General features: G+C 35.5%; 1 protein-coding gene and 1 non-coding gene across 2 annotated transcripts in view; one reads left to right on the forward strand and one right to left on the reverse strand.

The window, feature by feature from the left end:
* CCDC158 (coiled-coil domain containing 158) overlaps nucleotides 1-25,131 on the reverse strand; it is a 67,157-nt gene that overhangs the window by 4,163 nt on the left and 37,863 nt on the right. Inside the window, exons 13-20 of the mRNA XM_049790243.1 lie at nucleotides 21,376-21,488; nucleotides 19,543-19,701; nucleotides 17,676-17,768; nucleotides 16,688-16,813; nucleotides 13,299-13,459; nucleotides 11,366-11,425; nucleotides 7,493-7,546; nucleotides 2,995-3,062 (exon numbers count right to left, since the gene is read on the reverse strand). Of these exons, the coding sequence (XP_049646200.1) occupies nucleotides 2,995-3,062; nucleotides 7,493-7,546; nucleotides 11,366-11,425; nucleotides 13,299-13,459; nucleotides 16,688-16,813; nucleotides 17,676-17,768; nucleotides 19,543-19,701; nucleotides 21,376-21,488 (834 nt within the window). The remainder of the gene's footprint in view (nucleotides 1-2,994; nucleotides 3,063-7,492; nucleotides 7,547-11,365; nucleotides 11,426-13,298; nucleotides 13,460-16,687; nucleotides 16,814-17,675; nucleotides 17,769-19,542; nucleotides 19,702-21,375; nucleotides 21,489-25,131) is intronic.
* On the forward strand, nucleotides 6,470-6,576 carry LOC126033044 (U6 spliceosomal RNA). The gene has a single exon (XR_007504200.1). It is a non-coding gene; the product is annotated as a U6 spliceosomal RNA (small nuclear RNA).

Genomic DNA, 25,131 nt, shown 5'->3' on the forward strand with positions numbered 1-25,131 from the left:
AACCCAAGTCTGTCCTGGGTCGGTTGTGTGCAAGGCAAATGCCCTACTCTATCTCTGGCCCTGTAGCTTCAAAATAATCATAAACTCCTTGATTGAATGTATACATATCTGGGATTGATTGGTCCTTATGTGTGTACCCAGAAGCCATGCATAAAATTCTTAGCATGTACCGGAAGCATGCATAAATTGTCTTTGGGAGGGCGATAATCTCTTTCTCAGCCTCAAACCCATTAATTTTATAGATATTGGTCCATACTAGAAATTAACCAGGATATGAAGGAAAACAGAATAACAATGAAGAAAATCGAGGAAAACTATACAGATAATAGATGCAGGTAACAGTTATATACCCCAAGGTTTGATTAAAGAAGGCAGAGATTGCCACAGATTTATCCTAACCTCCAAAAAATTCTTTTTATGTGGTGTACAATATATCTATATAAAATACATTTAAAATATTTATATATGTATAACATATGTTATATAGATGTAATATTTATATATTTATATATAAAAATATGTTATATAAATGTCATGTAGGTATAAATTTTGTATCATAAATATGTTTATAGTTTATAACAAAATAAATATATTACACATATAAAAGGGTATATTTATATAAAATTATAAATATATAACTATATATCTCTATATAAAAAATACCTACATATAAAAATGTGTTGCTAGGGGGCCAGAGAGATAGTACAATGGTAGGGCATTTGCCTTGCATGTAGCCGAACTTGGACAAACCTGGGTTCAATTCCTGGCATTTCATATGATCCCCCAAGCCTGCCAGAAGTGATTTCTGAGCACAGACCAGGAGTAACCGCTGAGCCCACCAGGTGTGGCCCAAAAACAACAACAACAACAATAAACAACAAAATAATAATTATAAGAGGGTTGCTAAAAACCAAAGACAAGCACAATCTAAGGCTGCCAGATCAAAAAAAAAGGTAATTTACATTTAAGTGAATCATAATTAATTTCAGAGATGGTTTACTAATAGAAATAAGTCAGAATTCACTACAACCATATTTCAAAGTATAAAAAGGTCAACTTTTTTTATGCTCAGTAAAATATTCTTCAAAAATGAGAACAAGAGACAAGGAGGTAGCTTAATGGCTGGAGATCATGTTTTGCAATGTAGAAGGTCTGGGTTTGATCCCTGCACCTCACGGATCATCAAGCACCATCAGGAGTGGTTCTCCCTGAATGATGTTAGTGGGTGAGACCCCAAAACCAAAAGCAAACTAAAACAAAAAACAAATAAAGATGAAATACAGAAAACTTTCGGAAAACCAGAAGCAAAAGATTTCCACAGAAATATATTAAACACTAAATATTTAAGTATAATACCAGAGAGAATGTAAAATAGAAAATGTGAGGTTTATCTATATGAACTTTAACTGTACAAGAAAATATACATAATCGCTGCAATGTTTATATTCAGTTGAAATGTGATAGCAGCAGTAAACTGATATAATAGTAATTAGTAATATGTCTCAGGTAATGATGAAGTATGATAAAGATATATACACTCATTGACATTAATCTATTAGGCCCTATTAGGGCCTAAATTAGGCCAATGAAAACACTGCATTCTTTATGGTGTAACAGAACACAACAAAACATGGGGTAAGATAACACCTGAAGAACTGTTTAATTTCAAATAATTGCTTTACTCCCCAAAATATTTATTTTTAAAACTTCTCATAAGATATGAAAGTTGTGAAACCATAGTTACTTTAGGAATATTATGTTTGATTTTAGATGTTTATTGACACACTTTTATTTAACAAAAAAAGACCGTGGTACTCTATCTTTCACCCATTTCTTTCACCTCACACCAAATAAATGTTCTTTGTATATAAATTTACAGCTAAAATGTGCTAAATTATTATTTACAGGATTTTATTCTTTTTCTTTATAGGAAGATCAGAAGTCTGTTAATTCATCCTTCAAATGCAATGTGTTATCTATAGTTATTTTCCATCCTTCTTAGTTTAAAAATGACTCATATGATTCCCTTTATAGGGCCTATCATGTTTTTATTATTTTTGGTCATATGCATCACATAAACATTCATTCCATCCGAGGAATTTTTCTATAATGCTTCTATTTTTCTCTCTCATTTTTACTCTAAGCTATTTCATTTTGCTTTCCAAGTGATGAATTTCTTTTGATCATTTTATGCATTTCTGTTTTAGAAAGTATAATGTTCAAAAATCTTTGGAAATAAGATCGATAACCCTCCATTCTCCAGTCCTTCTTTTCTTCCATTCCCTTCTACTCACCAAGTATTAACTGAGCACCTATTAGTGCCAGGAAGGTTCTAAGACCATGGGATATATCAGGGAACTTAACAGCTAAAGACATCTATCCTTTTGAAGTGTCTAAGAGGAGGCAGCACGGTAAACAACATAAATAGTATCAAAAGGTAGAGTAATTTGAAGAAGAAAAAAAAAAGATTGGGTGTACTTGGAAGTGTGAGAGGTTATACTTTTCAGATAAGCAAGTGAGAATTAAGTCTCGGTGGGAAAGTGCTTAAAAAATATTGCTGGGGCCGGAGAGATAGCACTGCGGTGTTTGCCTTGCAAGCAGCCGATCCAGGACCTAAGGTAGTTGGTTCGAATCCCCGTGTCCCATATGGTCCCCCGTGCCTGCCAGGAGCTATTTCTGAGCAGACAGCCAGGAGTAACCCCTGAGCACGGCCGGGTGTGGCCCAACCCCTCCCCCCAAATTGCTTAAAAGAAGTGAATATTAAGAGTGAGCAGTGATAGTTTCAGTATAGAAGTGATCCTTTTCAAGTACTGAAACAAGGAGCAGTTCAAGGGTGTATAAAGCTGAGTGAATGAAGGAGGAGCAAAAGGTAATGAGACCAGAGATCAATGAGGACTTACAGGCTAATGACTTTGACTTTTACTCTTATGGAAGTGGGGAGCCAGTACAGGGGTTCAAGGAAAGCCCACCTTTGTGTTTTCATTGGAAACTCACCTAGAGATGTAAATGCAAAGCAACCAGAATGATCCTCTAGGTCTCCGTTATGTAATGCTACTGGCTCTCTGGAAGCATAAGAATGGTCATGGAGAACATTGGTGGCGAGAAAGTTATACTGGTGAAAGGCTGTTCATTAGATGACTGAAACCCAACTACAAACATTTTTATATCTATGGTGCTTAAATAAATAAATTACTAAATTAAAAAAATAAAGAATGGTCATGCAGGCATTCCAAATACTACACTAGGATTTAGGGACAAAGTAAACTAAACCAGGAGAAATGATAATTTAAAATATAAATTCAGGATGGCAGACACAGTCCTAAATTGCACAAAATGCTCTTTACTCCATAAAGGAAGAGCCAGAGTTACATTACCTTCAAAATTTACTTTCTGTATCATAATAGTTATAAGACCCAGTATTTCTCTTCTGAATTCTGAAATGAAATCTTAAATAAAATTTACATTTGATATGATTTATTTAAAATTAAGAAACTACTGACAAAAATGAAACAATCAAGAATATTAGTAGCATTAATTTATAAAGAAATAAAGCTGATTTGAATTAGTTGAAATAAACCACAGTGTTAATTGTGTTTGGAAACCAATATGAGAATATTATTACAACAGTTCTCTCTCTCTCTCTCTCTCTCTCTCTCTCTCTCTCTCTCTCTCTCTCTCTCTCTCTCTCTCCCTCTCTCTCATTTGGTTTTGGGTCACATTTGTTGGTGCTAAGGACGTATTTCTGGTTTGGGGGATCTTATGCTGTGCTAGGAATCAAACCAAAGTTATGCGTAAGGTGAGCACTTTACCCACTGTGCTATCTCTCCAGTGTTGAGTTCTTTATTTTTCAAGTGCATTTTTAATTTTTTGAGTTATATATCTATAAAAGTAATGAAGCCATTTTATAGTTGCAGACCACTAGCCCTATTCTTTCACCAGTTCTTCAAGATTCCTCTGTCATTATCTATGGTCCTGTAACCCTAAATTGCAAATGGCAACAGTCTAACTGGATTATTTTTATTATTTATAGCATTATTTAGCATTATTATTTTTTTGGGTTTTTGGCCACACCCATTTGATGCTCAGGGGTTACTCCTGGCTAAGTGCTCATAAATTGCCCCTGGCTTGGGGGGACCATATGGGACACCAGGGGATCGAACAGCGATCCATCCTAGGCTAGCGCTGGCAAGGCAGACACCTTACCTCTAGTGCCAACGCGCTGATCCCAGAATTTTTATTTTTGTATTTAGTTCTGAGTAAATGGACTTTCATTGTTTTAATTTGGTTGCTGACATTTCTAGGTTAAGAAACATTCGGTACACTGTATATCTTCAAATATACCATCTCAATATTCTCATCTTCATCATCTTCTTCACTGCCAGATGTTTCTTCTGCTTCCCTCAACCATTTTATAAATGGTCTGCTTTGACACAAATATCTTTGGCAAGTTCTTTTGAGACATATTTCTTAGAGGCCTTTTCTGACCAGCTAATAATCACCTCTTCTTCCAAAAGGGTTGTGTCGTACATTTCCTTCAAGATACGTGGGATCTTGGAGATAAGCTGAGCCCAAGAGGTCTTCAGCAGAATGTAAACAAAACTTAGCTGTAATTACCTTATTCAGTCCTTAAGAAGTATAATTTATAATAAATAAAGTCTTATCTTTGGTCCTCACATTGGCATTTGAAAGATAACTTTAATTACCATGTCAACGTGGACTGATAATCAAATGACAATGCAATACATTCATCTTAAAAGTGAAAGTGGCCTGAGTATCCTATGAAGAATTTTAAGAGCAGGTTTTAAAACTGGAATTGTTTTTTTTGTTTGTTTTCTTTTGTTTGTTTTTGAGTTGTGTAAACTTGCCCCCAAATTGTAGCCTTTGTACATTGCACATTGGATGAGCTAGGGGAATTACTACAGTAATAAATGAGCATTTTATGTGTCTGTAGCTGTTGCTTTGCACTAAGGGAAACTTGAAATTTTGGAAGATAAATAATCTATGATTTATTTGGGGAAGCAGGAAAAGGTACTCTTAATTGCTAGCAAAAAACAAAAAAACTTAAAACTCCAGCTTTTGCTCTTAAAACACCATTTCAAGATAGTCTAGATATACTGTCCTTTTTTGTTCATTGTGGATTTTCTCCTGATAATATGATATGTTTCCTAATGCCTTTACATTTAGACATAGAGTATACTTTTTCATATTAGGGTTACTATCTTGCCAAAAAAGTATTGATATGTTTCAAATATAGGGGGGGGGGTAGTTGTTTGTGGCTTTGGTTTTTTTTCTTCCCAAACATGTCTTGTTTAACAAAAGCTAAAAGCATGTCTCAAAGTCAGAGCCTATATTTTGGTCTAAGACTTAGGGTCTTTTTATTTCACATTGAATATAGCCATGCACCAAGCATTGTGTGATGGGCCACTGAGTGCAGCAGGTAACTAGGGCCAGACACACTAGTCTTCTGGAACTTGGAAGATTTGGAATGACTTCTTTGTAAATTACTTGCCTTGTTAAACTAATAGAAATGCAGGTGAATATGAGTTCTACCTGAGAAATTCTTCTTAAATTTTATTCTTTAACATATAAAATTTGTTGTGGGAGTGAAGAATCCATGGGGTTTATTTTGTTTAAAATACTGGGTTAACATTCACCTCTCTGAACCCTTATTTGTAATCCATATCACAGATTATAATGAAACCTTAACAAATGTATGTGAAGTTTTTTTCACATTGAAATTATACAATTATTATAATAAACCTTGTTAGCTTGATATAATTTTAAAATCTAAGATTCTTGATTGGAGAGAGAAAATTGGTCTCTAGTCGCCTTTTGAGTTTGCTAGGTTGATAATGAAGCAGGAGCCATAAACCTGGATGGAATGTGCTTTGTCACACCAAAGAAAAAGTTTTTGCAACCTCCAATGTTTATAGCTTTAAAATTCTTTGTCATAGACTGATCTACTTTTATTAGTCAAGATAATTTGTGACATACCAATGACCTGTTTATATTTAGCCAAATTGGATTCAACATAGGGTCAAGATAATGAGTTTCAAAGATTTTTTTTTTCCTCTTTAATTTGAAGAAACATTCAGGGGTTCTACGACTAACGAAAAATTTTGGCTTAAACCAATGTTTAGTCTGGTGACAAATTTCCAATAGAAATCAAACCTACATGATTTTAGTCACAGGAGATCAACAGAGTAACCCTTCCCTTTATTCTATTCAACTGTCGTTAAGTTTCCTGTTTCAAACAGCTACATTACTTGATTAAAAAAATGTTAAAAGTAAAAAAAGAAAAGAAAAGAAGCATTCTGTAAGATGTTGATTAAAGAAAAGGTGTGATTACAGTGAAATGTAATAAATCCAGTAATTGTATTATTCTTTCTCATTCATTCAGGCATATGATTTTAAAATGATTAACTTGTCACAGTATAGAGTATTAAAGTGCATTAAATTTTTAAAATTTGTGCTTGCTTCTGCAGCACATATACTAAAATTGGAACGATACAAAGAAGATTAGCATGGCCCCTGAGCAAGGATGTCATGCAAATTTGGGAAGCGTTCCATATTTAAAAAAATTTTTTTTAAATTTGTTTCATGTTTTTCAGGGCACTTTATAAAATATTGAAAAATCTCTTCTTTCCAATTTGAATGCAAAGAATTAGGACCCATCTTTTCCTCATCATTCTCTCTTCTTCAAACACATCATGTAACTTATAGAAAGACTGAAATTTGTTGCATATTCATACAGCAGGAATAATACATGAAGAATATATTATAATATGGACTTTATTTAAAAATTTTCTCCCACACTTTTGTGCTCATTACTTTATTAATGGCCAAAGAGAGCACATGACTGATTTTTGTGCAATTTTAGTTATAGTGCAGAATAGAGCCAGGAATAGAGCTCTCCTGGGCATGGCCTCCAAAACAAAATAATAATAGTAATAAGAAGAAAATAAATAAGTTTTATTTTCATTTCCTAATTTTTGGCCATAACCACTAACTTTATGCAGGGCACTCCCAGTGAGTAATCAGGGGTCATTCCAGACAGAACTCAGGACCACATGATGCTTAGAATTTGAACCCAGGGCTTCCACATGCAATGCATGCCCTCCAGTCCTTTAAAATATCTCCCTGGCTCTAAAGATTAAAAAAATTTTTCAGTGTCAGGGACTAAATTCTGGTCCTTACACATTCAGGCAGGCCATTTATATAATGACATATAGTTATACTATCTCTATTTTTATAAGTGTTAGAGATAGAAAAGATAGACATAAGTTTAGTTTTTAGGCAGGTGGTCAAAATACAAGTGTTAAGAGCTATAATAACTTCAGGGCAGAGCCAGTGTCTGGCTTGTTCACTTTTTTATGTTAAGGGACTAATATGCTAAGTGATGCATCATTGGCAGTTTATGGTATTTAGAAATAATGATTAAAAATTGAAAGAGCCATTTTGACATCAAAGGACTAACAGTAACTACTATTACCTGCTATCACTTGATTTGCTGCCTTCTGTGGATTCCCTAAATGAGTTGTTGCTTCTGTTGGTAAAGGGATGGGAGAAATTAGAGACCATTGAATATTTGGTGTTATTTTAACTTAGTGAAAAAAAATAAAATGTTCCTCTGAGCATTGCAATAGACAAACATAGAATTAAAGGAGGGCCCGGAGAGATAGCACAGCGGTGTTTGCCTTGCAATCAGACGATCTAGGACCTAAGGTGGTTGGTTCAAATCCCGGTGTCCCGTATGGTTCCCCGTGCCTGCCAGGAGCTATTTCTGAGTAGACAGCCAGAAGTAGTAACCCCTGAGCACCGCCGGGTGTGGCCCAAAAACAAACAAACAAACAAAAAAAAAACAAAAAAAAAAATAAAGGAGAGATTTTCTTTTCTTTGAATTTTGGGCAACACCTGTTGATGCTCATGGATACTCCTGGAATCATTCCTAGTGAAACTTGGGGGGAAATATATAAAATGCCAGAGATCGAACCTGAATCAGCCATATGCAAGGCGAGTGCCCTACCCACTGCACTGTTTCTCCAGCCTCAAATTTCCCTTTTCTTCTTCTTTTTTAAAACATAGATTTAAAGGGGTACAACAATGGTGATTTATGTGGCAGACACAGTATGGATAAAAACTTAAGGACAAAAATGAAAAGAACTTCTTTTTGGGAATCAGGAGTATTTTTTTTTTGGGGGGTCACACCTGGCAGCGCTCAGGGGTTCCTCCAGGCTCTATGCTCAGAAATTGCTCCTGGCAGGCTCGGGAAACCATATGGGATGCTGGGATACGAACCACCATCCTTCTGCATGCAAAGCAAATCCTTTACCTCCATGCTATCTCTCCAACTCCTTTTTTCGGTATCTTTTTTTGGGGGCGGGGAATCAGGAGTATTTTTAAGAGAAAATAACACAAGAGTGAGGGTAACAAATTAGAAAGTTTCTTTACTGTTACACTGAAGGACTATGTATACTCACAGTTGATATTGAGGACTTAATTACTGAAGATAATTGTGTCGTAAATTAATGACAAATTGCAAATGACAAATTATCAATAGTTTTTCAGCTAAAATCAATTCTCAGAAGTAGTCTTTTTTCTTCTTCTTCTTCTTCTTCTTCTTCTTCTTCTTCTTCTTCTTCTTCTTCTTCTTCTTCTTCTTCTTCTTCTTCTTCTTCTTCTTCTTCTTTTTTTTTTTTTTTTCAGTTTTTGGGTCACACCTGGCCGCGCTCAGGAGTTAATCCTGGTTCTGCACTCAGAAATCGCTCCCGTTTTGCCCCCTTTTTTCCCCTTTCCTTCTAAAAGCACCACATAACTTGAACCTCTTGTTCTACCTCACAAATTAGAGGAGAAATAATGGAGGGTACCAAGACCAGTCATATGAACATCGAGTAGAAATAAAAAATGATCAGACTTAAACACCAAATCCAAAGCCAACAACAGATATCGATACCCAATCTACAACAAGCTAGACACAGAGGGGACCACTTATACTAGCAGCCCGGAAGTCAAAGGAGGGGAATGTGGGATGCACACTGGGAACAGGGATGGAGGGAGAACAACACTGGTGGTGGGAATTCCCCTGATTCAATGTCACTATGTACCTAAAATATTACTGTGAATAATTTTTAATCCACTGTGGTCAAAATAAAAATTATTTTTTTTTTTTGGTTTTTGGGCCACACCCTGTGACGCTCAGGGGTTACTCCTGGCTATGCGCTCAGAAGTTGCTCCTGGCTTCTTGGGGGACCATATGGGACGCCGGGGGATCGAACCGCGGTCCGTCCTAGGCTAGCGCAGGCAAGGCAGGCACCTTACCTCCAGCGCCACCGCCCGGCCCCAAAATAAAAATTATTTAAGAAAAAAAGAAAGAAAGAAAGAAAGAGAGAAAGAAAGAAAGAAAGAAAGAAAGATAGAAGAAAGAGAAAGAGAGAGAAAGAAGAGAAAAAGAAAGAAGAAAGAAAGAAAGAAGAAAGAAAGAAAAAGAAGGAAGAGAGAAGGAAAGAAAAAAAGAAAGAAAGAAAGAAAAAGAAGAAAGAAAGAGAAAGAAAGAAGAAGAAAGAAAAAAAAGAAAGAAGAAAGAAAGAAAATGAAGGACGAGAGAAGGAAAGAAAGAAAAAGAAAGAAAGAAAGAAGAAAGAAGAAAGAAAGAAAAAGAAAGAAAGAAAGAAAGAAAAAGAGAGAAAGAAAGAAAGAAAGAAGGAAGGAAGAAAGAAAGAAAGAAAGAAAGAAAGAAGAAAGAAAGAAAGAGAAAGAAAGAAAGAAAGAAGAAAGAAAGAAAGAAAGAAGAAAGAAAGAAAGAAAGAAAGAAAGAAAGAGAGAAGAAAGAGAAAGAGAGAGAAAGAAGAGAAAAAGAAAGACGAAAGAAGAAAGAAGAAAGAAGGAAGAGAGAAAGAAAGAAAAAGAAAGAGAAAGAAAGAAAAAGAAGAAAGAAAGAGAAAGAAAGAAGAAAGAAAGAAAAAGAAAGAAGAAAGAAAGAAAAAGAAGGAAGAGAGAAGGAAAGAAAGAAAAAGAAAGAACGACAGAAAGAAAGAAACACAGAACGAAAGAACAAAAGAAAGAAAGAAGAAAGAAGAAAGAAAGAAAGAAGAAAGAGAGAAAGAAAGAAGAAAGAGAGAAAGAAAGAAAAAGAAAGAAAGAAGAGAAAGAAAGAACGACAGAAAGAAGAAAGAAAGAGAGAAAAAGAAAGAAAGAAAGAGAAAAAAGAAAGAAAGAAAAAGAAAGAAAGAAAGAAAGAAAGAAAGAAGAAAGAAAGAAAGAAAGAAAGAAAGAAAGAAAGAAAGAAAGAAAGAAAGAAAGAAAGAAAGAAAGAAAGAAAGAAAGAAAGAAAGAAAGAAAGAAAGAAAGAAAGAAAGAAAGAAAGAAAGAAAGAAAGAAAGAAAAAGAAAGAAAGAAAGAAAAAAAATCACTCCTGGCAGGCTCGGGGACCATATGGGATGTTCTGATTCGAACCTACGTTTGGCTCCATGCAAGGTATATGCCATGCCCTCCCTCTGTGCTATCTCTCTGGCCTAGAAATAGTCTTTATTTAGAACTATTGACATCAATCCTTGAGCTTTAAAAAATAATTTCAATTAAAAGTCTAGCAACTGGGGCTGGAACCGTGGCACAAGGGGTAAGGCAGCTGCCTTGCCCATGCTAGCCTAGGACGGACCGTTTTTCGAACCCCCGGAGTCCCATATGGTCCCCTAATCCGGGAGCAGGACCGATTTCTGAGCGCATAGCCAGGAGTAACCCCTGAGCATCACCGGGTGTGGCCCCAAAACAAAAACAAACAAAAAGATAAAAAAATCTAGTAACTGACAGTCTGCTGCTACTGAGTTGCTCTTGGTGGCCTCTCTTCCTTCACTTCCCTTCACAGTAGACTTTTGCTTGCTGCCAGATTTGGTTCCTGAGAAATCCCCCTGCTTGAGGATACTTCCTGATATGGGACTGTTGAGAGCTATCTTCCCTAGACTCCACAAAACCAAATCACAATTTCAAGCTGTGCCCCGGATCTTACCCTTTCCACACCTATTTTAAAAGATTTAAAAATGACATATAAATTCCCCAAATTCTTGAGTTTCACTTTAAATTGGTAAATGTAGAAATATATTTCAATTTTTCTTGTTGGATTTTATATAAATATCTTTATATGGGTAAAAACATCTCATTTTTAAAAAGTGAATGCAGTACTCCCATTAAATTGACTTCTAGGAAAAAAATTACTTTTGTACATTTCACTTCTTAGTCTCAATATAACAGCTTCAAGGAATTCCAAATGCCTAGCAGGTCTCAAGTAAACAGTCAAGATAAACTTCTCAAATTACCTGCCCTCATATAAACGTCTTAGATAATTAGATTCAGAAGCTCAGATTTTGCTTACCTATGGCTCATCTCTACTCTCAGGCTTGATTCAGTAGTGCAATTTCTTACTCTATCCTCTCTGCAAAAACACATATAACTCAATTAAACATAGAAAGGGACAGAGTGACAGTACAGTGATTGGGCATTTCTAGCACACTGCCCACCAGGGTCATAGCCAGGTTTGATTCCCAGCATCCCATATGGTCTCCCCCGCTTGCCAGGAGTGATTTCTCAGCTCAGAACCAGAAATTAATCCCTGAGTGCCACCTGGTGTGGCCCAAAACCAACCAACCAAACAACAACAACAACAAAAGAAAATCAATTAAACATAAAAAAGTTCCAGATTTGGTGCACTTTCAGAACCAATCATTTTTCATATGCCTTTTATTCTTCAAGGTACCAAAGGAGATACTAAATTTCCAAGCAATTCTTGCACAAGACTACCCATGGAATTCATAAACTCAGAAAAACTTTTGTAGCATGGACTCTTTAAAGTGTTAGGCTGAGTTCAGCATTTGATGACAAAGTCATTTGCAGGAGTACAGAAAATTAAAAGAGGAACCAAAAATATTAGCCTTTAGTATAGCATAATAGCACATATAATTCAAGTTCATCAATAGTGACAGAACTTAGATCTGGGAAGCCATAATTTTTTTGAATTGTCTCTGGATATCAGAATTATTTTACTTGTACAAGTAAACACACACTTGTACAAGTGTGTATGTGTGTGTGTGTTTTAGGACATGACTCTTGGTCTTATGTGTGTAGTTGATGCACTTGACTGCTGAGCCACTTCTCTAGACCTTACATTTGGTTTTATCTCTTTGTCTCATAGAAGAAAGCAACTCAATCTGTATCTAAATTTACTTGTCTAGCAAATGAACTAAATAAAGCTGCCCTAGTCTAGGAGGCATATTTCAGAGCTCTAACAAACATGAACATACTCTGCTCTACCCATACAAGCATTTGTTGATGGAGTGACCACTGATGCATTCCTGGCAAGTTTTCTGAGGCTGAACTAATATTCTGGGTAGTAGATCATTACTAAAAGTTTATTATAAATAATATTATCAACAAAATTAGATCAACCCAGCTATTACCTTGAGCTAATACCTACTAATTAAATAGCTTAAGAAACTAGATAATTTAAATATATTGTTTCAGAAAGTATAACTTTTAGACATCTTTCATATAACCAGAAAACCAGTATTACAAAATGTTATAATATTAATATGCAGTTAATCTTTGTTACCCAAATATAGCAATACATTATATTTATATCTTAAAATATTTAAGTTAATCTAACAATAATACACAAAACTTTATACTATTTGAGCTGAATTTGAGAATCTATTGGCTTGTACAATCATACAGGGAAGAAATGGTGAACTAGATAAATCCTTCCCAGATGTGACCTTTGATCAATTTGATAAAAGCCATTGGTGTAAATAACTAACTCAAGAACCCAGGTTTTCCTATTAGCTTACACCTGGAGAGTGAAAAATAATCTCTCAGGGTTCTAGTCTTAGTTTCACTATCAAACTTGGAGCAGCAGGAAAGTTTTATCTATTGAAACTGTGTTTTTCTATTTTGTATGATGGGCTAAATAAAATTACCTGTCTTCTCCATAACAGTTGCAAAAGACTAGTCAAATCATGGCTGTAAAATCTGTTGGAAACTTTAAATTACTAACCAAATGTAAACTGAGTAATTCCTTGCTCGCTCACTTTCTGAAAAGAAATTTGTCTTGATGGCAAGTTGTTACTTTTTGCATGATTCCAAGTCACATTTTTGCCCTGGTAAAGAAATACTTGGTCATGTTATTTCAACTCATGCTGCTCAGCTGCTGGCATAGTGGCAGAGTAACACAGAAATGGTTCACTGACAAGCTACTGTTGAGAAGGGCCCTCCTGCTGGGCTGCATGCATAGATGGACTGAGGAGGAACCTGACACAAACCCATAGGAGATGCTCAGAGGGGCTGCTATTGGATCTTCCTCTGTCTTGCTCAGAGACATGGGGGTTTCCTCGTTGATCACACTTCTCAACTCTTGGAGAAGCTGTTTCAGGTCCCTTGTTGGATCTTCTTTCAGGACATTAGGTTTCAGAGAGTTCTGAATTAAAATTTGACAAAACAAAGTCACTTTCTTCTTTTCAATTTTGTAAGCTATTTCCTAATAGAAAGTTAATTTACCTGGTAAGTAAAAATCTAAACAGATTTTTAATATAGGGTAATGATGCTCCTTAGTGTTCACTCAAAGATTTGAACATCTTATTTCTATACACACACACACACACACACACAAACACACACACAAAACCACACATGATATTTATATCAACTTGATTTATAATGCCAAACTTTGGAAGTAACATCTGTCATAGACTATGGATTAAAAATAAACTATACATTTATACAGATTATTATTATTTTTTTCTATACAGAATATTATTTTAAAAGGGCATATTAGCTATCAAGGTAGAAACAGAAGGAGTAATCTTACAACTATATTGCTAAATAAAAACTAATCTGAAGATTTCGTCTCTGTCTATGGACCTAATTCTATGACATCTTGAAAAAAAAATAAATCAGAGGCAATTATAGATCACTAGATTCCAAGGCCTTGATGGAAAAAAGGAAGAGATAAAGAGATTATGTATGGAGCTTTTGGGATACAGCAATAATAACAATTCTGCATGATATTATAAAGTATATATGCCATATTTTTGTCACACCAATAGAATATAAAAGGGAGTGAACATTAATGAAACTTCACTCATAACTCATTTTATTGTGCTTCACTTTATTGTATTTGTTTTTTTATAAACTGAAGTCAATATTGTTTGAAATAAATATGTTGTCATTTTTCCAACAGCAGGTGCTAACTTTACATTTCTGTCAAATATGTGTAATTCTTTAAATATTACAAAATTTCAAACTTTTTAATTATTAATGTATTGTTTAGTTTTGAAGAGTGTGACCAATGACCCTTGGTGTTACTATTACAATCATTTGAAGGGATATATAAGACGATAAACTTAACATAAATGTGTACGTTCTGAGTGTTCAAATAACTATAGTCTTCCACCCACTCCCTCCTCAAACCTCTCTCCCCTGATACCCAACAGTACTGAAATTAGATCTATGAATAACCCACCATAGCCTCTATGTGAAATTGATAGGAAGAGGTAAATGTCTCTGTAAACTAGAAGTTAAAAATGATTAAGCTTAGGGAAGAAGGTATGTTGAAAGCTGATAGTTAAAACTAAGTCATTAACATGCTATAAATTCTAGAACCCTTAAGAATTATGATAAATCTACTCTGTCTGTGCTTTACTAATGAGCAAAAGAAAAGCCTGGATGACTGTGCATCTGCTTACAATGTGGTTTACACTATAGTGTCCATAAATGCTGGGGTTTTTTTGGGGGGGTCATATCCAGCTGTGTTCTGGGGTTTCTTTTGGTAGTGCTTAGGAATTATGTGGTTCCAGGAATCAAAACTGGGATCTTTCAGGCAATAAAGAAGACACTCCACCCCTTTGAGTTATCTCCCTGCCCTATTCAATATATATAAAATATATCCTATATGTATATATACTCGATAAATATATTCAATATATATATTTGGTTTGGGGGCCACACCTTTTGATCTCTAGGGCTTACTCTGAGCTCAGGAATTATTCCTGGCAGGCTTGGGGACCACATGGGTGGTGAGGATTAAAAACCAATTTGCCACATGCAAGGCAAGTGCCCAACCTGCTGTCTTATTTCTCTGCTCCCCCTACTCAATATTTAAAGCCCACTCTAGAGACCAATTGCTGAAAAATATTCCTTTAAAATATTATTGGTTACTAATATTTGATCACCAAAGAGCTCTGATGGAGATGTACAAAGTTTGTTTTATTGTGATATTCACTTGATTCTGGTAGTCTGGCTCAGTAGAGCCAAGGTGAGCCTATGCAGACTTTACTTAATAACTAAGTATCAATATTAGCTCATCCAATGCAATCATGTGCCACACTAATGCAAGATGTTAATAAAGAGAAAATGGGGGCAGTTTGAAACCAAGAAACTAGTGGCCAGGAGAAATTTCTGTGAGTTGATCAATTCATATCAATTGATGTTTTTATGAGAGTATTTTATGAGTGCCCACTGTACCTTTCCTGTTACTAATTGATCTTTTTAAGTGCAAATGACTATTTTTATTCTTAATTTAATATGTAGTTGCTGCCATTTATAGATGAGTCTGAACCTTCTTTTCTTTTAGACCTTAATCTAGAACCTAAACATTTTTTAAAAACTGAACCTAGGACCTCATGTATGCCTGATTAAAAACTCTACTGCTGAGCCAAATCCTGGCCTCTATCCCTTTTATTTAAATGGCACTACTGATAGAACAACTGGCAGGTCACTGTTGATCCTGTTACTTTTCATATGATTGGCTTGGTAACTAAGATAATTCACTTTCATGTGTGATTTCAATATAAAGTCCTATTTCTTTAGAGTTGGAGCTGAATACTGGCCCCACAGCATTAGTGTTTTTTGTTTTTTTGGATTTTTGGGCCACACCCGGCAGCGCTCAGGGGTTACTCCTGGCTATCTGCTCAGAAATAGCCTCTGGCAGGCACGGGGGACCATATGGGACTCCGGGATTCGAACCAACCACCTTAGGTCCTGGGTTGGCTGCATGCAAGGCAAACACCACTGTACTATCTCTTTGGCCCCAGCATTAGTGATTAATACTTCATGCTTTGAGAAGAAACAAAACAAGGACATTGTATTTATTTTTCCTAAGACTTAAAAGCATGAAAAGCTAAGCTAAAAATTTCCAGTCTAACATTTTATAGGTTTAAATTTGTATGTTCCTGACATTTTAACTACAAATAACAAAAAACAATTATGATAAATTAAATGTTTATGGTTAAAATAAATTCACATACAAATTCATGAAGATATAATATGTAGGCCACACCACTTTCATCTTAGTGTTTAATGTACTACTATTTAAAGTCCTTTTGCATTTGATACTTAACATAGTCATTTCAACATTTGCTTTGTAATCTGGAAACATTTGTGATGCAAAAAAAAACCTAAGTTTTTTTTAATAATTTACATTAATCTATATATTAATAATAACATTAATCTCGTTGGATATTTCATGATTGTTTTCCCTAGAAAATACCAAGTAGCAAAGAAAACGTTTTCATTCATCAGATCCATCTACGTCAAAATTTTAGTAACTAAAAATGTCATAAATATAAATAATTTAAATAGAAATTTCCCCAAGTTAAAATTAGATGTTATTTCATTTTTGATACAGAATATAACACTAATCACCTACATGAGAAAGGAAGCTGGCTGACGACTGGGAAGATGGCACATTAGAATGAGAACGGGCAGTAGTTGATGACTGGGCAAGGCGTGGTTTCAAAGAAGAATTTGATGTGTATCCAGGGCCCTGAAGTTCCTATAAAACAACACAGAGGAGGAAAAAAAATACATTTACTTTCTAGTAGAATTATGAAACCAAAACATATTTTTGCAAACAAAAGCTAACATCACATTGAAAAATAAATTATCATCAAGCAACATGATTCAGAATGTCTAAGTTTCTCTTTGAAACTAAGGAAGTGAAAGAACAATGCCCTCATACTTGATAAAAAGCATTCCAGAGGTGAGAACATACCTAGTATCATGAGTTACATACACTCATTTCTAATCTTTACCAAAGAATCCATGCTAGTTTTGGCATTCTCTTGAGAAAGTTCATTTATGTATATAAGTGGCTCTTTAATTATCAAAGTAACCAAGACTAGTTAAAACACCTTAAAGTGTGTCCATAGGGGTCGTAGAGACAGTACAGGCTAAGGCACTTAGCTTAAATGTGGTCAGCCTTGGTTTGATCCCTGGAACCATGTGCCTATTGTGGTATGGCCTCATGTGGCTGACCTAGGACCAACTAGAGACTGACCCAAGTTTGATCCCTAGCATCTTATATGGTCCCCCTGAGCCTGCCAAGAGCAATTTCTGAGTGCAAAGCCAGGAGTAACCCCTGAATAAAATAAAATAAAATAAAATAAAATAAAATAAAATAAAATAAAATAAAATAAAACAAAACAAAATAAAATAAAATAAAATAAACTTACATCTAGCATAGTGTTTCAACTTATTACTCCAAATGAAATAAAGTATATATTTTTTTAAACTGTAGTTTCAATAATGTTGGAAGCATACCTGAGTATTTAAGGTACATGAAAAAAGCATAAAAGTATATCAAACAAGACTATTATATTTGCTTAAAGATTTAACTTGATTTTTAAAGTTCTTACTTTTACATCCATAGTGTGCTGAAGTTTTAGACGCACCGATTCTTGTTCCTGGCGCTGTATTATATCTTGACATTCTGCAAACTGCAAAGATGCCTACAATCAAGCAACCACACAAAGTTTATCCTTAATTCTTTATGCAATCTTGTATTACTTAAAAATGTAGAGTTTCCATCTTTTCAGGGAAAATTCCCCCACTCTTAGCACATTTCTATTAGATTATCTTCTCTCTCTCTCTCTCTCTCTCTCTCTCTCTCTCTCTCTCCCCCCCCCTCTGTGTGTGTGGCTTTAACACTTTGAATTAAAAATATTTATATATGATACTAATATGAAATCAAGGTTAGGTGAAAGGTTGATGAAAACCAGATTAATAAATGGTTCATGAGTGATGCAACAGGATGATCCCATGACTATCTAGAAAATCTTCTTGCCTAAAAACATACTTTTGCCCTAAAAAATCTTGCCTAAAAACGTATTTACCCTAATTCAGGCAAACCTCTATTTATTTATTTTCTTATATGCTATTCTAGTAAACTAAGAGCAATTAGAGACCAGATTTTTATCCTTTATGTCAGCATCATCTTCATAGCAAGTGGAAGACACTCAAAAGAATTAATAAAGATAAAGTGAGCACAGCAGGGTCGGAGCAGTGGCGCTAGAGGTAAGGTATCTGCCCTGCAAGGGCTAACCTAAGACTGACCACAGTTGGATCCTCGGCATCCCATATGGTCCCCCACGCCAGTAGTGATTTCTGAGTGCATAGCCAGGAGTAATCCCTGAATGTCACCGGGTGTGGCCCAAAAACCAAAAAATAGCAACAACAACAAAAACCAAACAAACCCGAGGGCCAATGATGTCAGGGAAAAAAACCAATGTCTTACATGTACAACCCTGTGTCTTACATGTAATCTATCAAATGAACTATTTCTTTGCCCCAATACTTGTCATACTTTAAGTTGTGATATTTCTACTTGCATTTCTTGGAACCTAAAAAGTGCCAGACATTATTGTCGTTTAATATATATTCTATGTATGTTAATCATCAACAAACTCCATTCTATCTAGAACAACAGACTAACGTTCTACCTACTGCTCACATCATTATTAGGTATAAATTTAAATGGAGGCCAGAATACTAAGGATACTAGAAACATCTTACATCTTCTGTGGTGTTACTTCTATGATCATGTTAGCCTATAAATGATACGTTTATAAAACGTAGGCATTAGAACTATGCTTTTAAGCCAAAAGAACCTTTCTTATAGGATACGAATTCTTTTGTGTTAGGTCTTAAATTTTTTCTACTTGCAACGAATTTATACAAAAGGTATGTAATGCCTGCAAAGCATTGCCAAAAATACCTTTGAATCAAATATATGGTGAATTTTGAAGTAATGTGTTATTGTTGAGCACTCATAAATGTTTAATTATTGTTAACTTTTCCATAATACCCACTATCAGTCACATAATTTTAAGTTAAATTTAAGTTAAACCTCAAAATTTAAGAAGGGATATACAACAATTGATTGGGATTCTGTCAACATGGAACACTGAGAATTCACAACCTTCAGAACATGCTTCATTTTAATGTTAGTTAATATTAATAGATTTTTAGTTGACATATACTTTGTGTATTTAGTTAATAACTAGATTGTTGGGACAAGAGTAATAGTACAGTACAGTAATAGTAATAGTACAGTAGGGTATTTGTCTTGACACTACTGACTTGGATTTTGTTATCAAGCACTTCATCTAGTCCCCCCAAATCCCCGCCAAAAGTGATCCTTGAGTGCAGAGCCAGGAGCAAACCCTGAGCATAGCTGAATGTGGTCCCCAAACATCAGAAAGCAAAATTAAAAAAAATACCCACCTTATCAAGAGCTACTTCCATATTAGCAACTTTTTCTTTTAATCGCCGTTCCTGGGACCTCAGGATCTCCAGTTCTCCGGCCATCTTACTTTTTTCTGTTGCAACAGAACTTAATTCCTGGCTTAATTTTGTTTTCTCTTCTTTTAGGAAATGTTTTTCCTATGATTATAGAAGAGAAATTATTAGAAATAATTTGCTGATATAGAAGCTAAATGGGGTGGAAATATAAAACTACTATATAAAGTTATGGACTAAAGTTCATGTACACTTTGCTTCTGAGTTGGGATATGGAGCTGCCAGAATATATTGCCATGTCCTCTCTCAAGTTTATCACTGCTGGGATTAATATCTCTTTTTATCAGCATACCAAGTCTTTGATTAAATCTAAAAACTAATGGTTATATTCTCTAACTAAACAGTGAATTAAGATTGAATTGAAAAATTATTAAAATGACAAAGATTTAAAGAATATTTATATGAAAGCTTTTCTGGATTTACGTTTTATTTCTTGGGTAAATATTCTTTTTTTTTTATTTTTACAAACTCTGCATGCTTTCTGGCATAAAATGGGCCTTGGGCTATCTGCCCAGCTTTCCAAGCTGAGCATAAATTTAATAAAATTTTATTAAAATTAGTTCATCGGGGCTGGAGTGCTGGCACAGCAGTAGGATGTTTGTCTTGCATGGGGCTGACCTAGGACGGATCTCCATTAGACCCCTTGGCGTCCCAGATGGTCCCCCAAGCCAGGTGCGATTTCTGAGTGCATAGCTCAGTAAACCCTGAGCATCACCGGGTGTGGCCCCAAAACCAAAATAAATAAATAAAATTAGTTCATATAGGGGGCCGGAGCGATAGCACAGCGGTAAGGTGTTTGCCTTGCCCTCAGCCAACACAGGACTGACCCCTGTTCGAATACCGGCATCACATATGGTCCTCCAAGCCTGCCAGAAGCGATTTCTGAGCACAGAGCTAGGAGTAACCCCTGTGCGTCGCCGGGTGTGACCCAAAAAAAAAACCAAAAAACAAAAATAGTTCATATCTTCAAAATAATTAATAAAGTTAAAAGACAAATAAAACTGTATACCTCAACTATTTGAGTATTTCTTTTAAATAGATATTTTTCCATAGAGAAAATGCTTTGTTTACTATAAATAGGGCAGAACGTATCACCACTGTAATACACATTTTAGATGCAAATAATTTTTCCTCTTGTTAGGCATTTCTGAAAGAAAATGGATTGATTTTATAAGCTGCCTGCTTTCTATTTAAAGGGGATGTCACTGAATCTAGATGAGCAGCTTCCTTTGGAGAGGCTGGCATTTCTGCAAATAGTAAGAAATGCCTTTTTGTTTTTTCCTTTTCATGTCACTCCAGCAATGCTTAGGCTAATCTTAGCTTGATAATTGAGAGTCACTCTTGGCAGTGTTCTGGGGACTATGCAAGACGGAGTATCCAACCTGGGCCTCTTGCATGCAAAGCATGTGCTCCAACCCAGTGAGCTATTTGGTCCAGCCCACAGTAACTTATTATTATCCTGAGTACCTCTCAAGGAGGGCAAGTACTGCTCTAAGTTCCAAATAGGCAAATATATAAAAAAAGAAGAAAACATTAAATTTAGGATTAAAAAAAAGGAGAAAAAAAACTGAGAAAAGAAATCCCAAAAGAGGAAATAAATCTGTTTAAATGAGGGTATGTAAACATATTCATACATATTTGCTTATAGTTACAGTCAATCAAAGAAAGCATATGAGCAGCTCATTTTGCATCTCTGCTACATCTGTCTTTAAGCCCATTAATGTGTGAACCTATTCATTTATTCCAACAGGTACTTACCTTGTTTGAATTTGTCATTGCCTCTTCCAAAAACTGTATCTTGTTCTGAAGGGCATCTATTTGACCTCTTTTAGCTGTTATTTGCTTTTGCATTCCCATTGCCACTTTCATAGCTGTTGGGTGGGGTGGGGCGAGGGCACAGAGAGCATAAACTATATATAATACTCAAAGTTTCTAAATTTAAAGAGCTTATTGCGTTTAAATCATCAAAAGTTATGAGAAGGTAACAAGTAAAAATTTTTTATAATACTTTAAAAATTTCAAGTGAATGATCATGAACTAACATTTTAAGGTTTCATAATATTGAAATATAAATTGATTTTTAGCAATTTTAGAATTTTTCAGCTCACATATATAAACATGTACATTTTGATTTCTTTTATTTTAGAATTAATTTTTAACCATCATAACTTGCCATATTTCCTATGGTAAAATAATAGTGACCAAATTCATATAAAATTTCCTTGTAAAATATTGTCAAATAATACTAAATGCTATTTTCAGTCAAGTAATTTTTATAGAAACAAATTTTAACTACATAATACATCAAGTTCTAGAGATATTTCTTAAGATTGAAGGTTTTTCAATGAAAGAAAAATTAAAAGATTCCAAGTATAACTACAAATGATCAAATTTTCATTCTCTAAGTTATTGACAAATGTTTGGAACTAACTACTGTGTCAGTAGTTATGTTAGTATGACCATATATGTAGTTATGTTTTTAAAAACTAGAAAGGGCCAGGAGTAATAGCACAGTGGAGAGGGCAAATTTGCCTTGCATGCAGTCAACCCAGTTTAATCAGCATCTCATGTGGTCCCCTGAGCTGACAGGAAGTAATTTATGAGCTCAGAGCCAGGTGTAATCCCCCTGAATGCCACCAGATGTGGCCCAAAAAACCAACCTAACCAAAAAACCTAGAAAAGTAATAGGCACTAAATACTTATGACACTGCTAGTCAATGTGGGAGAGAACTGAAGGACTGAAGCACATGTCTTGAAACTCTAGAATCCCCAGTTTGATCTCTGACACCACATCCTCTAACCCCCCCCCCAAGCTCTACCTGGCCCCAATGGACCCTAAAATGCTGAGCCTAAGTGTAGTACCACATTGCCAGTGAGTGACCACACCATCAGGTTCTAAGTATTGCTGGGAGTTGGCTCTGTAATCCCAAAATCTGCTAGGGAGGACCCACTTAAATATCTTTCAGGACATTGAAAGATCTATAGATGCTAATTATTGCTCCCAAAAAAATCAAAGTTTATGTTGTTTCTACCTACCATTCGAGAAAGGTTTGAAACTGCCACTACTCATGTTCAGAGGATAAAAGGAAAAAGAACTGAAGTGATTAAATAGGGGTTAAAGGCACTTATTTTGCATGCAGTCAATCCCAGTTCAATTCTTGTTCTGCCATGGTCCCCTGAGTAATACTGAGAGTAACCCCAGAGCAACAGGACCAGGATTATTCCTCCCTGTCCCACTGCAATTAAATAAATAAATAAATAATAAATAAATAAATAAATAAAAAGGAGTGAAAGAAAGAAAAGGGAAGAGGAAGTAGGTCCAAGATAACAGAGAAAGTCTACCCTTTAAATTGCACTGAATTAAAAGCAACAAAACTCAGCAGTAACCATAAGATTCCAGCTACAGACACAGAAGCACATGGCTGTAGCCAGTAAATAACTCCTAGGAGAATTTTCCATTTAGGATTTCCAAATAGAAAACAGGTGAAGGACTGCAGCCCCAAGGTTAAACAGATATAAAGAGGACAGATGTAGCTCAATGACAGAATAGAAATAGAGATGCTATGAGGGGATAGAAATGGTGGGCTTGCTGGCCCGAGTGATAAATACAAAGCAAAGTTTTCTTGCCTGACATGTGCCTGACCCAGGTTTGATTCCTGGCATCCCATATGATCTCTAGAGCACCACTAGGCATAATTCCTTAGTGCAGAGCCAGGAATAAGCCTTGAATATATCAGATGTGGTCTCAAAACAAAACAACAAAAAAAGAAAAGGTAGCCTGCAAATTCACTTTCAATCTTCTGAACACCCATGCACAAAAGATCTATGTGAGATACTGGCCTGAGACTTGTTGTAACCAGACCAGCTTTTACAGTAGGGGTGCATGGCTGAGGCCCAGGAATAGAAGCACCCATCAGCACTCCAGGTCAAGGAGTGGTAACAAAAATGTCACAGGAGGTAACCAGTTGAAGAAAAAGATTGGGTAAGGTGCTTGCCTTGTAAGCAGCCATCTTAGGTTCTCACCCCATTTGGTCCTCCAAGCCCATCTGGAGTAAACCTGAGCACAGAGCTGATAATAACCCCTAAGCATGGTCAAGTGTGAAATGCATCCTCCACAATAGCACTCTCCCCCAAAACATACTTTGTTTCAGAGGAGTAATGGAAATAATAAGTCTGATTCTGGAGTACCTACTGTCCAACCTCAAGGACAGAGCAACAGAGCAAAGATGAAGCTATCAGGAACTGTGATTGAAAACCTGATTTATCTTGAACTGATATATTTTGCAGTCTCAGTAGTTGTTGGTAACAACATAAACACAACAATATAGGATCTAGGTGGAACTGGTGAATGCAAAAGCTTAAAATTGCTACCCAAGTCTGCACAAAACCAGAATCTCAATCCCTAGTCATCACTGCACAATAGACACAATGAAGAAGCTGAGGAACCTATCAAAATTACAGCCTGAGACAACAGTCTGGGATGGCACCCCAGCAACTAACAAACTCTATATCCTTAGATAAATACTTCAAAGTGATCATGGTAAATTATCTATAATAAGCCATAGGGAAACTATATAACATCTCCATGATAAGAAGTATAAAATATGAGAAAGTGTATAATGGTAGGTAAACTAAAACATTTATTGGAAAGTCTCAACAGCAAAATGAAAGAAGCTGATGAATGAGTCAGTATGTTGGAGGATAAGATAAGGAAAGCATCAAAGGGAAAAATAGGAAAAAGAGCAAAAATAAAGAAGAGAAATGTCAGAGAATTACATGATAATTTTCAAAAGGAATATTATCCAAATTATTGGAATCTCTAAGGAAACGGAAGGAGCAAATGAAGAACTATTAGTTGAATAAACTATAGTTCCCAAGCTAAAAATTGAGTCAGATACACAGATTCAAGAAGCAAAAAAGTTCCTCCCCCAAAATCCAAATAGGATTGTTAAGACAATTAAAATTAAAAATAACAAAGCAAAGCAATATAATTACTCTGTGCAATAAGATGATAGAAGCTTACACATAAAGGATCATGACATAAGATTCACAGCATAGCTATCCAATGAAATGCTATAGATCAGCAGAGAATTATTGGACCACATGTAGAACAAAATGAATTGGTCCAACAAAAATATTCCTACTAAGGTTGAGGAGTTAGTACAGGGATTAAATCACATGCCTCAAATTACTGCCAACCCCACATAGTAATCCTAGCTGTGCCTGGTGTGCTGCCCTGAAGTCTCTAAATATTTCCTGGGTGTTCCTGGAAAATCCTGGGCACTAATGGCACTGCAGGATCTGAAAAAGTACCATATCTTTAGGTCTAGCATTGAATGGCCAGCACAGTTGGCTGGGGGATTGCTGGAAATAGTCCTTGGAGTTTCTGAGAAACATTCTAGAGACCCCACCCCCTGCCACTAAAAAAAGAATACTCCTATCCAAACTAGGTTGTAATTCAGTTCAAAGAGGTGATTAAAAAAAATAAAGCTTTATAAATGAACAATAACTAAA

The sequence above is a fragment of the Suncus etruscus genome, chromosome 16 (assembly GCF_024139225.1).
Source record: "Suncus etruscus isolate mSunEtr1 chromosome 16, mSunEtr1.pri.cur, whole genome shotgun sequence".
Lineage (NCBI taxonomy): Eukaryota > Metazoa > Chordata > Mammalia > Eulipotyphla > Soricidae > Suncus > Suncus etruscus.